Genomic DNA, 14,760 nt, shown 5'->3' with positions numbered 1-14,760 from the left:
ATACCCACCTAGACCCTCACCCCAGCGGAGTCACATTCCCAGCCAGTATCCTCTTTTGCAGCAACCCTACCCAGGCCCCTGCCCCAGCTTGTTACCCACCCACCCCCGCCAGCCCGTGCCCAGGCTCCCTGATCCAACTTGGTTTTCCTTCCCCAGCCTATGTCCCCTTGCCCGGCCAGGCCCCTTTCCCCAGCCAGAGCCTCTTCCTCAGCCTATGCCTCCTTCTTTGGATTGGCCCCCTTTCTAAACCAGCCATCTTACCAGCCTGTGTCCAACTCTCCAGCCTCTAGCCACTTGTCTGGAAGTTTTCCCACCCTGGGCCACAGCCCAGCCTCTTTACCATCCTATGCTGCCAGCCTCCCCTCCCCAGGCAGGCCTCAACCCCAGCCTGTCTTATTCCCCATGCAGGACCCTTCTGCTCGCAGGCCCCTCACCCAGCCAGGGCCTGTTCCCCGACCTGAGACCCTGTTGACAGCCTCCTTAGCCAGGCTACCCTTCCCCGGGCAAAGCCCCTTTGCAACCCTTTGTTCCCTTGCCCTCACGGGACCCCTTCTCCAGAAAGGGCCTCCTTCTGACAGCCAGGTGCTTGTGCCCAGCCTTTTCCCTTTTCAGCTGGACCACTTTTCCAAGGAGTTCCCCCTTCACTGGCCTTTCATAGCCAGTGCCTCCTTCCCTGGCCACGCATCCTCCTCTCTCAGCTCTCCATCACCGGTAAAGTCTCCTCCCCAACCATGTGATGTTTCCCTGCCGGCACCCCTTCACACACACATGCCCCCAGCTGAGAACTCTTTCCCAGCCAGACTCCTCCCCACAGCCAGGTTCTCTTCACCCAGGGACCTAACAGCCTCTCCCCCAGTCTAAGCTCATTTTCCCAGGCGGGCCTCCTTCCCAGTAAGGTACCTTTCCTCAACCGGTATACCTCTTCCTCAACCAAAGCCCTTCCCTAGCTTATTCCCCCTCCTCAGCCAGACCTTCTCCCCATCCCTAGCCCGTGGCCCCAGCTAGGGCCCTTTCCTCAACCACGTGCTCCCCCTCAGCCAGGACACATGCCTTCGTTCCCAGGCAGGATCCCTGCCCTAGCAGGCCCTCTCCACCTGCTAATGCCCCTCTTCCAGCCAGGTCCATCAACCCACCTATTATCCCATGCCCAGCCTATGTCGGTCTCAGCATTCGTACGTCTCCCGCCACCAGGTTCCTTTCCTAGCCTGTGCCTCCTTCCCTCCCAGGCCCCATTCCCCTGCCAGAGCCCCTCCCCGGGCCGGCCACCTTTCCCTGCCAGGATATTTTCACCCCCCAATCTCCCCCAGCCCAGCCAGTCTCCCATCCTCAGCTTGTGCCACCCTATCAAGTCTGTGACCCTTTTCCAAGACAGGCCCCTTCCCACATCCAGGCCCCTTCCCCAGCCTCACCCTCTTCCCCAGCTTAAGCCTACTTTCCCAGCCAGATCTCTTTCCCTGCTCAGGTGCCATTCCCCACGCTTTTCCCCCTTGAACAGTCAAGGATTCCTTTCTCATCCTTTGCCTCCTAACTCAACTAAGCCTCTTTCCCTTGACCAGCCAAGTCCTCCTTCCATAGGCAGCCCTCACTCCATGATCCCCTTCCTAGCCTGGCCTCCTTCTTCATCCTGTGCCCCAGTCCACACAGGTGTCCTTACCTAGCCGTCTCCCCTTCTTCTGCCTGTTCCCCTTTCCCCTGCCACGTCCCATTCATCCCCCTAGACTGACCCCTTCCCCAGTTTTCACCCTTTTCCGCAGCCAGGCCCCCTTCTACAGATTATGCCTCCCTTCCTGGCCTATTCTTCCTTCCCCAGCCAGCATTCTCATCCCTATAAAAGGCTCTCTTCTCACAATGCATCCAAATACCTAGTTTTCTCAGGGACTTCCTCTTCTCAGCCAGCTGGCTATCTGAAAATGTATGTGATGCACACATTTACACAGTGAGCTATCTGGCAGGATTTCTATATTTGTATTTTGAAAACAGATTCCCCCCCCACCCCCTGCCTTCAAGAAAAAAAAAAACAGTGGCACTTCTTTCCCTCCTGCAACTAGCCCTGGACTGGCAAGTTTTTGAAAAGTGAGAATTCTTTTTCATGCATAGCAGTGAGAACATCCTTAACTGAAGCCATTTCATGATGTTTGCACTGAGTGAAACATCAAGTCAGGATAGCTTCAACTATCTTGTTACTCCCTAAATCCTTCCCTGGGAGATATTCCACTCCAGGCCACCATCAAGACTGCAGGCCCATTCCTCCTTCCAAAAGCCTCATCTGTCACTGTGTCCTCCCCCTTCACTCCTGCTCCCTAACCCTCCAGGATTCCTTTGCTGAAGTCGATCCTGGGATACAAACTCTATATGAACTAAGTCAGCTATACAAAAATGGAAAACCGGGTATTTTTTTAAACTGCTTTTATTCTTTAAACAAACTACTGTTCCCCTTTTCCCCTTTGTATATTTCATTTTAGAACATTTGGTGTGTACAAAGAATTTTTAAATGAATTTAAGTTATCTCACTGAAATATAGGATCTAAAGGTTAAATTTTTTAATTGTTTACTGCAAATCATTTCACTTTTACATTTTTTGGCAAATTCAAGATATCAACAAGTCTCAAATATCAACAAAAGTTTATCGCTCACTTTTTTTTTGCTTCATACCAGTTGCAGATATAAGAAAATGAATCAACTACTTTAATACTTTTAAAAATCTCTCTTTAAATACTTTTTATCTCTAAGAATTAAGGAAAACGACTAAGTTCAGATCTTTCACATTCATACCAGTTGTAGATAGAACAAAGTGGACCAACTGCTTGAACAACGTTATACCCTTTTATGTCTGAGAATAAAGGAAACTTAGTAGTTGATGTCACCCCTCACAGCAAGTTAAACTACCTATCAGTTTGCCTCTTCTTAGTTCACATCAATTGCAGATATAATGAAATGAATCAACTACTTGAATAAAGTCATGTCCTTTCTTATATTTAATAAAGGAAATTAAATTGAGATCTTTCACATCTTAGAGCAAGCCTTATCTAGCCTATCAGTTTAGGTAAATCTACTTTCTACATTTAACACTTACATTTAACTTCTAAAGTTAACAAACATTATTTAGAATTCAGGAAACATCTAAACAACTGTAATTAATTTGCAACTATACAAGGTTTTATGAAAAAACAAAATAAAATACTAGGGCTTCCCTGGTGGCTCAGTGGTTAAGAATCCCGGGGACACAGGTTCGAGCCCTGGTCAGCGAAGACCCCACCCCACATGCCGCGGAGCAACTAAGCCTGTGAGCCACAGCTACTCAGCCTGCGCTCTGGAGCCTGCAAGCCACAACTACTAAGCCCACACACCATAACTACTGAAACCCGCGCGCCTAGAGCCCCCACACTGCAAGGAAGACCCAGTGCAGCCAAAAAAAAAAAAAACTAGAGGAGGTCTTGTTTGTAACTTGAGACGTCTCCTGAGTAGCCCAGTTGAAGTGGAAAGCAAAACCCCCAAACAGCCCACGATACATTTTTTTCCCCAAAGAACTAAGCAAAAGGCATTCCCAAATCATTTCATTCACATCAACTCCAACTTTAAGTAATGAATACATTCACGGGGCAACCGGAAGATTCTGAGCTAAACTGATTTTTTTCCCCAAGTGAAGAACGCATCAAACCAAGTTGCCATTTTTTGAACCCCAAAGTTACTTGCAACGTGACCAGTTCTCTTGGGTGGGGCGCAGAGACCCTTCAGGGCAAGAAAGGTGAGAACTTGGCAAACTCACTCCGCTAGGGTAGGACGGTACAGATCTCTTCCTGGTCACCGGCCTCCGGTCCCCCTACCCCGTGAAAGAAGCAACCCAGGGACGATCGAGGAGGATAGAAGAGCGAGGGAGGAAGAAGGGGGGGCGGGGGAGGAGAGAGGGGTGAGCTCTAAGTAAAATGAATAAACAAAACCTTGAGAAAACCGAAGGAAAAAAGCGGAGCCTGCTGAGGAGACGCGGCGGCGGCAGATTCGGCTCCAACGGCGGCCGCCACGGCGATGGCGGCAGCGGGCCTAGATGAGACGCCGGGCCACGCTCCCGCCGGAGCCGGTGTCGAGTGGCTTCACCGAGTTGTAGTGCTCCGCGCTGCTGTAGGAGTACTGCTTGCAGACCAGGGTGAGCGGCTTCTTGGTGTACTCCTCTCCGATGACGACGGCGGGCGAGTTGGCCTGGATCACCTCGATGGGGGTCTGCAGGACGTGCGACAGGGCCCTCAGCTCGAGCTGGCTTCCACACGACGCGCTGAACACGATGTCGTCGCAGTAGCTCAAGAAGTCGTCGCGGCTGCAGGCGTCGCCGGTTTCGGGGTTGCTGAAGAAGGGCAGGAAGTCGTCGACATGCTGCCGCATGTACTCGGCGGTGCGCCTCCGCAGGCTCCCCACGGTCACGGAGAACACCAGCTGGTCTTGGATGGCGCGGTACATGCAGTGGTCGTCGGCCGGGATATCCTTCACCTCCAGATGCTTGGCCCGCAGGATGGCGCCGAGCTTCATTTCCTCGTCATGGCGCAAGCTGGCCAGATGCTCCCTCTCAGCCTTGTCCATCCAATCCTGGCTTTCTCTATTGAAGGCCTCCTTTCTTTTGTGCTTTCTCTGTGCCCTCCAGAGGTGAGGAGGCTTGTTCTCGAGATCCAGCTTGGCCAGATCTTCAGTGACAGAATCGAGGCTGCTGTGATCAGGGAAACTCTCCTGGAACTTCTCCAGCTCCTGCTGGTGCTTCTGCTCCATCTCGGCCTCGAGGCGAGCCACATCGAGGAGCAACTGCTTTCTTCTCTGCTTGTCGCTCTTGGGGATCGAGCTCTTCATGCCCTGAATGTGGGCCTGCAGCTCTGTCTTCTCGCGGCTGTGGCGTCGTAACATCCGCTGATGCTCACTCTGTGAATCTCCCATGATGTTTAAGGGCGGGCGAGAATCGAAGTTTGGTGGCTGAAGTACCGCTACACTTCACGTGAACAGTCTGACCACCGAACTGCCTAGAGCTCCTCAGCCTCCCCTGGCGGCTGTACTCTGTTCCCCTCACCCGCCGTTGCCCTCACTCTATTAACGGACCTCTCTGCCATTGGCCGCTGTCTCTCCGCGGCTACGCCTCCTAAACACTCCTGGCACTAGGATTGGCTGTTGGGAGACCCTACCTATGCTCCCATTAGACCACGTGGCAATACGTGCTTCCGGTTTCAGCGGGGTTCCTGTCCCGGATGTAAAATCCCACCTTTGTGCGTTATGTGCAGCAACTGAGCTTGTGGAGGTTTTCGTGGACTCTGAACTGCGTACTTCACTTCCTAGCCTGAACACAATGCAGACACTGGTCCTGCTTGAGAATCACATGACAAATACTGTTACACCAGCTGAATGTGCTCTGACACTGGACTTGTCATTGTTCCCAGTGTTCAGGAGGTAATGTGGCTCTCTCCAGTTCTTTAGCTGCCTTGACTGATGAACCCTTAATTTTTTGTGTGTGTGTGTGTGTGGTACGCGGGCCCCTCACTGTCGTGGCCTCCCCCGTTGTGGAGCACAGGCTCCGGACGCGCAGGCTCAGTGGCAATGGCCCACGGACCCAGCCGCTCCGTGGCACGTGGGATCTTCCCGGACCGGGGCACGAACCCGTGTCCCCTGCATCGGCAGGTGGACTCTCAACCACTGTGCCACCAGGGAAGCCCTGAACCCTTAATTTTGTGTATCAGAACAAAGATATTTCCTTATGTACCTGGGAACACAGAATCCTTTCAGTTTAGGTCTGAAATCCACCCTGTCCCATCTCAGTGTGAGAAAGCAACAACCTGAAAGTTCACTACAGCTGAGCAGACTTCGTCTTGTGCCAACAGAATGCACCTACCCTAAACTCCCCTTCTCCTGGGTTCCCAGCTTCCAAAATGGACTCCCATGAAGCACGGCAGTTGACCTTCATCAAGCCACTTCCTTCTGATTATTTTGAATCTCTAAAAGTTCTAAAAAATAAAATAAAATAAAGTAAAATAAAATCCCTAAGCTCTTTCAAACATGCTCTCATCCTGCCCCACTCTGCTCATCTGTATCTTGAACTCCCAAACGGGAAGGCTCTTGAGACAACCTCCTCCTTGTTACAAAGGAGGAAAGTGGACATTTGTCCAAGTTTTTACATATATCAAAACTTCAGTCGTTTTTATTGCTAAGTAGTATTCCATGATATGGATGTACTGTAGTTCATTTAACCATTCACCTGTTGAAGGACCTCTGGGTTATTTCCAGTTTGGGGTTGTTACAATCCCTGCTATAAACACCCATATACAGGTTTTTTGTGTGAGCACAGGGCTTCATTTCTCTGGGAAAAAATGCCCAGGAGTGCAATTTCTGGGTCATATTATAAGTGTATGTTTAGTTTTTTAAGAAGCTATTTTCCAGAGTGATTGTACCATTGTGCATTCTCACCAGCAGTGTATGCGGAATCCAGTTTCTCTGCATCCTCACCAGCATTTGGTGTTGTCATAATTTTTTATTTTTAGTCATTCTGATAGATGTGTAGTGACATCTCACTGTGGTTTTAATTTGTGTTTCCCTGGTGGCTAATCATGTTCATCTTTTCATGTGCCCATTTGCCATCTGTGCTGTATCCTCTTGGGTAAAATCTTCACGTCATTTGCCCATTTTATAACTGGACTGTTTTTTACCACTGAGTTTTGAGACTTCTTTCTATATTCTAGATACTTGTTCTTTGTTGGATATGTGCTTTGCAAGTATTTTCTCCCACATTGTAACTTGTCTTTTCATCTCTTGGTGTCTCTCAGAGCAAAAGTTTTAAATTTCGATGAAGTCCAATTTATCCATTTTTTCCTCTCTAAGTCATGGTTTTGGTGTCAAGAACTCTTTGTCTAACTCTAGATACCAAAGAATTTGTCCTTTTTTTTTTTTTACTAAAAGTTTTATAGTTTTGCGTTTTAAGCTGAAACCTGTGATCTGTTTTGTGTTTATTTTCATGTAAAGTTTGAGGCTTAAGCCAAGGTTCATTCTTTTGCCTGTGGTGGTCCAATTCCTCCAGCATCATTTGCTGGAAATGCTATGCTTCCTCCATTGAATTGGTTTCGCATCTTTGTCAAAAATCAGTTAGGCATGTTTGTGTATGTCTATTTCTGGATTCTCTGTTCTTTCCCATTGATCAATGTGTCTATCCCTCCTCCAACACCATAGTCTTGATTACTATGGAATAAATCTTGAATATAGGTAGACCCTTTCCTTCAATTTTATTCTTTTTTCAAAATTGTTTTAGCTATTCTAATTCTTTGTCTTTCCATATAAATTTTAGAATAATCTTGTCTATATCTACAAACAAATCTTTCTGGGATTTTCATAGGAATTGTGTTAGAGCCATATATTAATTTGAGGAGAATTGACATCTTTACTACGTTGAGTTTTCCAATCCATGAACACCTGGGTATGTATCTCCATTTATTTAAATTTTCATTGATTTTTTTCATGAATGTTTTATAATTTTCAGCATATATGTCCTGCACATATTTTGTTAGATTTACATTTAAGCATTTCATTCTCTGAGTGATTGTAAATGGTATTGTGTTTTTAATTTTGGTGTTCACATGTGCATTGCTAGCATACAGAAATACAGTTGACTTTTGTATGTTCATCTTGTATTCTATGACCTTGTTCAACTGACTTACTATTTCTAGGTGTTTTATATTTTATTTCTTTTTGGTAGATTCGTTGGAATTTTCTATGTAGAGAATCATGTTGCCTGTGAATAGGGACAGTTTTATTTCATATTTCCAGTCTGTATCCTTTCATTTCCCTTTTTTGCCTTATTGCACTGATTATAACTTCTAGCACTATATTGAATAAGAGTGGTGAGGGCGGGCAGGCTCGCTTTGTTCTGGGTCTTGGGGGAAAGCATTTCATCTTTCAACATTAAGTATGAATTAGCTGCAGGGTTTTCTTGGGTTTTCTTGGTAGATGATCTTTATCAAGTTGAGGAAATTCCCCTCTCTATTTTTCTGAGACTTTTTTTTTGTAATATGAATGGGTATTGAATTTGTCAAATATTTTTTTCTGTATCAATTGAATTGTTTGTGTGATTTTTCTTCTTTAGCTTATTAATATGGTGGATTACGTTGATGTACTGTCAAGTATTGAACCAGTCTTGCATCCCTGAAATTAACCCCATTTGGTCATGGTTTACAATTCTTTATATACGTCGCTCAATTCTATTTGCTAAGATTTTATTAGGGATTTAAAAATCTACCTTCATGAGAGATATTTGCCTGTAGGTTTCTCTTTCAGTACTGTTTTGTTTGGTTTTGATATTAGGGTAATACTAGCTTCATAAAATGAATTTGGAAGTCTTCCTTCCTCTTCTGTTTTTCTAGAAGAGATTATGTAACAGAGTTAATGCTTTCAGTGTTTGGTGGGATTCTTCAGTGAAAACATCTGGGCCAAAAGATTGCTGTTGGGGGAGCATTAAAATTACAAAATTGTTTTCCTTTATAGTTGTGGGGCTAATCGATTTCTCCATCGAACCTGAATGAGATCCTTGCTGGGTAGAATAATCTTGGTTGTTGGTTCTTCCCTTTCATCACTTTACATATGTCATGCCACTCCCTTCTTGCTTATAGAGTTTCTGCTGAGAAATCAGCTGTTAACCTTATGGGAGTTCCCTTGTACGTTATTTGTCGTTTTTCCCCTGCTGCTTTCAATAATTTTTCTTTGTCTTTAATTTTTGCCAAGTTGATTACTATGTGCCTCGCTTGTTTCTCCTTGTGTTTATCCCTTATGGGAGTCTCTGCAGTTCCTGGACTTGGGTGGTTATTTCCTTTCCCATGTTAAGGAAGTTTTCAAGTATAATCTCTTCGAATATTTTCTTCGGTCCTTTCTCTCTTTTCCTTCTGGGACCCCTATTCACAACATAATGTGAACATTATTGAGCTTAATGTTGTCCCAGAAGTCTCTTAGACTGTCTTCATTTCTTTTCATTCTTTTTTCTTTATTCTGTTCCGTAGCAGTGAATTCCATCTCTGTGTCTTCCAGGTCACTTATCCGTTCTTCTGCCTTAGTTATTCTGCTATTGATTCCTTCTAGTGTAGTTTTCATTTCAGTTATTGTATTGTTTATCTCTGCTTTTTTGTTCTTTAATTTTTCTAGGTCTCTGTTAAACATTTCTTGCATCTTCTCGATCTTTGCCTCTATTCTTTTTCTGAGGTCCTGGATTATCTTCACTATCATTATTCTGAATTCTTTTTCTGGAAGGTTGCCTATTTCCACTTCATTTAGTTGTTTTTCTGGGGTTTTCTCTTGTTCCTTCATCTGGTACATAGCTCTCTGCCTTTTCATCTTGTCTATCTTTCTTTGAATGTGGTTTTTGTTCCACAGGTTGCTGGATTGTAGTTCTTCTTGCTTCTGCTGTCTGCCCTCTGGTGGATGAGGCTATCTAAGAGGCTTGTGCAAGTTTCCTGATGGGAGAGAATGGTGGTGTGTAGAGCTGGCTGTTGCTCTGGTCGGCAGAGCTCAGTAACGTCCACAGCTGAGTTTTTGATAAGGATTAGTTGGCAGGGAGTTCAAGGCTATCTTTTCCAATAAGAAGCATTGGGAATGGTGATAGGTCATCTTGTTGATCAACAGCATATGCTTTGCCCGTTGGTGAGGTGGGAGGGGAAAAGAATTAATGCCTGTCTTGCAGGGGGCTGTGATGATCAAATGTATGTCAGGCACCCAGTTCAGTGTCCGGCTCCGAGGAAGACAGTAATAAATGGAAGTTCCTTTCCTCTACCTTACCCCAGTCCCTACCTCCCAGCTCCTGCCCCCACTCCATTCTCACACATCCTCCCCATTTCATTTCATCACCGCCAGTCCTCCTGCCCTTCATAGGCCAGTAGAGACAGCAGTTTCCATGGTAATCAGCATACTCATTAGTTCAGAGTTTATTGGTCCTTAAGTGTCTGTCTGGACTGGGTTCCTAGCTCACATCAGAGGGAGATTTCCAGTGAGCTCAAGGGCTGCTGAGAAATTGTCAAACACAAGCCATTATATTCAAGTTTTCCTAATTAGAAACAATAGCATACAATGATATTTTGGTGTAAAGAGAGAAGATGTGAGGAAATCATCTCATCTTGGATGCTACAGATGCTCACAGCTCCTATGCATCTGGAGAATCCCCAGCACTCGGAGATGCAGGATTATATCGCTGGGGTATAGGTGTTGGAGTGTGAGTAAGGAGGCCGGGAGATTGAACAACAGGAAGCCAACCTCACTGAAGGTATTTTGGGTATCTTTCTGAGGATTTGTTCTTTCCTCACCCTCCCACCTGTCCCTTCAGGCTCTAAGGTCATAAGAGTTTCCTGCTCTGTTCATGCTGGGTTTCTATACTGACCCCAGCCTTGTCCTTGACTGTACTCCTATGCTTGAACTGCTTTTCTCATTCGGTCAGCCACCATTTATCAGTCCTACGAGATGCCAGGCACTGTGCTAGGCACTGTGGATATAACCATGAACACAGTAGACAAAGATCCCTAACCTCAAGGAGCTTATAGCCAAGTAGGGGAAGACAGTCAAAAAACAAGGAACTGCAGAAACGTATGGTTTCAAGGTAATGGCTTTTTCTGCAATTTGCCTGGGCAGAAGAAAGGGCTAATTTAGAAATAACAGCCATCTCTTCTTTAAGCTCGTATGTTATTAGGGCAGCATCCTCTGGAACTTATAGGAAAATCAAATGTATAGACTATATAACTACCGCCATCACTACATCGATAGGTTCTGTTCACCGAGTACTTTCTCTCTTGTGTGTGTATTCTTTCCTTTTGGAAACATACCTTGCATGGGAGAGTTTGTACGTGGTTTCAGAATTTTACTGTGATGATGTTTGTCTACTTTGCAGATTTTCATGGCACCTAGCACAGCTGAGTGAAGGCAGCGGGGCAAGGTTTTCCCTGATGAAAATGAAGTGCTCTTTTGAGCATTTCTTACATTTCATTGATTTTCTTAGGTGTCCTTGTATTCTTATAACTAAAAGTACATAGGCATGGCTTAAATACTGGTTGACATTCACCCCATGGTTAAAAATTTTGGCCATCATACGGGAGGGATATTTAAATGGAGGGTTCCAGGAACAAACCCTGTTGATGTGGGAAATATGACAATCTCTTTAAATTCACACTCCACATGCCCTCATAGCATCTTGCCATTATTGCAGTCTAAAGATTAACCTGAGCGTCCTGCATCTCTTCGTGGCTAAGTTTGCAGCCCCAGGAGAGAGAGATACAGCTCTCAGTGCCCGTGAGGTCACGGTGTTCCAAGCTTCTCCATTGTTGGAAGCACCAGAGACCCCAAAGCAGAAGACGAGAGGACGGGTATGTAATTTTAGGGTCATTTTAGGGCAGTACTTTAAAGGATGTTAAAGTGAATCATGTATGTTAGGAAAAATATCTCTTACACAAATATATTTCTTTGTCAAAGGTGTGTATGCGTGTGTGTGAGAGTTGAGTGTATGTGTGCGTGTGCATTGTGTGTGTGTGTGCATGTGTGGATACTGTGTGCATGCACAGTGTGTGAGAGTGTGTGTCTGTGTCCCATCTCGTCATGTTCCTGTTCTCCAGTCACAGCAAGGAGTGTACTGTCCATTGTGTCTCTTTGGGACCAGAACTGCACGTATCTAGCCTTGAATTCAGCTTCCTTCATGAGTCCCTTCTCCCGTCCCTGGCAAGAACTGGAAAACAGGACCTAGTGAGGGGTCAGAAAATTGCAGAGAAATAAAACTGTGCAGAAGGCGGCAATGAGGATGAAAAACCATAATTCCGACTGGAAGAAGAGTAGAACTACTGTTAGCGTCTTGTTTTACTCTTATGAATCTGGATGTATCCCCTATGTAGAGTTTAAGTCAAAACTCCAGACTTAATACTAAAAAGGAAGCATAGTTTGGAAAGATAGTTTTGAAAAAATCAAGGAAAATTCACATAAGTCTTAAGAAAATGGTTTCATTCTGTGATGCATTACTGAGAAATAAAGTTCTTAAATCTGTATAACTGTTATCAGGCAATTTATAGGTGTTTTATCTAGTACTGGGACATAAGAAGAATAACTGGAATAACAGGAATACATTGGCTGGCTTTAAATTAGAGCTTTTTAAGGAGAAAACTGTGACAAGATTGTATGTCCACTCAGTGAGATTTATTTTCTAAGCAAGAACTGTTTGGAAGATTCAGCATAAATATGAAAATCTGTTCCCAAAAGGGCTTGAACCTGCTTGCCCTAAGGCAGTTTTCTTCTCTGAAACAGAAGCATATCCATATAGTCTTTAATGTATATTCTTTATATCTTGTACTTAGAAGGTGATAATTATGCATTGTATATATGATTGTGTGCCTTGCAATAAAATAAGAACTGTACCTAAAATAACAAAACAAAACAAAAAACAAGGAACTGCAGAATGGCATGCAAAATTAAAGCTGAGCTTTGGAACAATCTTGCTCTTGACTAGGGTCCCAGCCCTGTTTCTTCCTTTTTTCCTCCTTATCAATGGTCTATATACTCAGTGTAGCTTCTCCTTCCCCATCTGCTAAGGGATCACATGCGTTCATGTAGGAGAGTGTGAGACTCGTTACTGTCACCAGTGGCATGAGGTTAGATGTAAGGGTGAGTCTTCTGGGAAAAATGGCCATGTGAGCCCCCCAAATCCTGGGGTCCCTTTGGAAATAGGAAAGGTCCCTGTTGCCCACCAGGGCAGAGGAGAGCAGCCATCTCCAGTCCTCTGGCACCTTCCAGCTGAGTCAGTCTTGGCCTTTCCTGCCCCCATCCCTAACGTTCTGTTTTGGTTTCTTGGTCAGCCTCCACCTCCTGATCATTCTTAGTTTGCCAGCTGTGAGAAAGGGAGACTGGAACTTGAACCAGAAAGCCCTGCCCAACAAGCAGAAGAGTTGGATGGGATGGGTGTGGGTGTGAAGTGTGCAGGAAAAACCCCCTAGCATAGTGAGGACACCTTTGAAAGAATTTGACTAAACCATTAAGTGCAGAAGATGGGAGCTACCATGATCTCTGGGTCAGCTGAGAAATTGGAGGTGACCCACGGGCCTCCCTAGGTCACTGAGTGGGGTCTGCTCTCTGGATGTGACAGAAAAAGTCAACTGCTGACCACATGATCCTGGGACTGAGGGTTGCCAAGTTTAGCAAATAAAGACAAAAGACACCATTAAATTTGAATTTCAGGTGAACAGTGAATGTTTTAGTATAAGTATGTCCCATGCAATATTTGGGGCATACTTATACTAAAACATTATTCGTTGTTTATGTGAAATTCAGATTTAACTGGCATCCTGTATTCTATCTGGGAACCCTATGAGGGTGGGGTAAAAACTGCTATGTTAGGGAAGGACTAACTTTGTTTTTTTTGTCTGTTTCCAGGGGAGTAGAGTAGGACCAGTGGAGAGCCGGGCCTCGGTCTGAGAGCAGGAAGAAGGATTTCACTGGCAGGGCACTCGATGACAGCCATGAGGAGCCCTCCATGAGTAACTTGGAATTAGAAACCTTGGAGAGTCCTTCCAGCTCTGACAGTCTGTGAGCCTCAGAATCTCTAGGGATTTTAAAAGGATGGGGTGGGGAGATGATGGAGGAGGATAAGACTAAGAATTAGAAGCCCCCAAAGAGCCTTCACCATTTTTCTCTTTGGTGTTAGGATGGTGGGATGCATGCAGATGCATCAGCTGGGCACATGGCTTTCTCTGTGCAGATGGGAAGTCAGAGTTTCTATAATATTCCAAACACTCTTGCTGTCATTGATTCTGCTCTTACGTTTTTGACACCCATTTTCCAAGGTAACACTGCTTGGAGGGAAACCCATCCCAGGGCAGGCCCAGACTCTGGGCTTTCTTTCTTCAGTGCCCATCCCCTCCTCTTAAGGACAATGGCAGCAGCAACCTACATGTGGACACCATTTCACAGCTCACAAAGTGACTGACCATCTGTTCCTTATGTGGATTCTCACAAGTCCGAGAGGGAGTATTCATCTCCTATTTACATTTGAGGAAGACAAACCCCAGAGATTTGCCCAGTGCCAGGCAAATGGGTCAGGCCTCCACCCGCTCAGGCATTTTTATAATGAACACCAGTGCGTGCCTGCCATGTAGCCTGTGTTAGGGGCTGAGCACGTGAGAAGAGTAAGACCCAGTACCACCCAGTTTCTGCCCCTGAGAGCTCCCAGACCAGGGTGGGAGGTGGAGGAGTCAAGGTCAGTGGATGGACAGATGCATGAAGAGGCAAGAATAACAAAACCCAAGTCCTCAGGGCTGGCTGAGTACGAGTGAGGATCCCCCTCAGGGCCAGCTCTGTGGAGACAGAGACCACTCAGCGGCCAGGCATTCTTCCTCTGTGGCGGGCAGAGGGTCCTCTCTTTTCGGGCTGGCTGCAGTCTCCACTTGCTGCCTTGGCTCTGTCCCTGGACGTGTCCCTGGGCCCCGTGCATTTGGCCCACAGCCCACCTGGGCCAGACGGAGGCAGCTTCTCCTTGGCAGGGAAGTGCAGATCTTTTCCCTGCTAGGCTCCCCAGGGCCTCGCGGAGGCTTCTCCTTCCCCGCCCCCACCCCCATCCTTTTGTCCAGTAGAATCTTTCCTGGAATTCCAATTGGAAGCAGAGTAAAAGAGAGCTAGTGCTCTCTTTCAAGTGGGAGCTGGCAACTCCAGAGCCCTTTGCTCAGCCCCCGCTGCAGTTGCCCCGGCAGCAGGTCTCTGGAAGCCCAGGGTCAGCAGAACACACTTTAGAAACCGGCAGCCGGC

General features: G+C 46.0%; 1 protein-coding gene across 1 annotated transcript; it reads right to left on the bottom strand.

Annotated features, from left to right (window-relative positions):
• Positions 1 to 1,463: 1,463 nt before the first annotated feature.
• OTUD6A (OTU deubiquitinase 6A) lies at positions 1,464 to 5,561 on the bottom strand. The gene has a single exon (XM_079910589.1). It carries the CDS (start codon positions 4,912 to 4,914, stop codon positions 4,039 to 4,041), a length of 876 nt encoding a protein of 291 aa, XP_079766715.1. The 5' UTR covers positions 4,915 to 5,561; the 3' UTR covers positions 1,464 to 4,038.
• Between the last annotated feature and the right edge of the window lie 9,199 nt (positions 5,562 to 14,760).

The sequence above is a fragment of the Stenella coeruleoalba genome, assembly GCF_951394435.1.
Source record: "Stenella coeruleoalba genome assembly, chromosome: X".
In the NCBI taxonomy this organism is placed as follows: domain Eukaryota; kingdom Metazoa; phylum Chordata; class Mammalia; order Artiodactyla; family Delphinidae; genus Stenella; species Stenella coeruleoalba.
The sequence above is the reverse complement of the archived record's forward strand: the minus strand, read 5'-3'. Positions and strand labels throughout refer to the sequence as shown.

Coding starts and splice junctions, on each gene's coding strand:
- OTUD6A (XM_079910589.1), bottom strand. CDS start 4,914: ATGGGAGATTCACAGAGTGAGCATCAGCGGATGTTACGACGCCACAGC.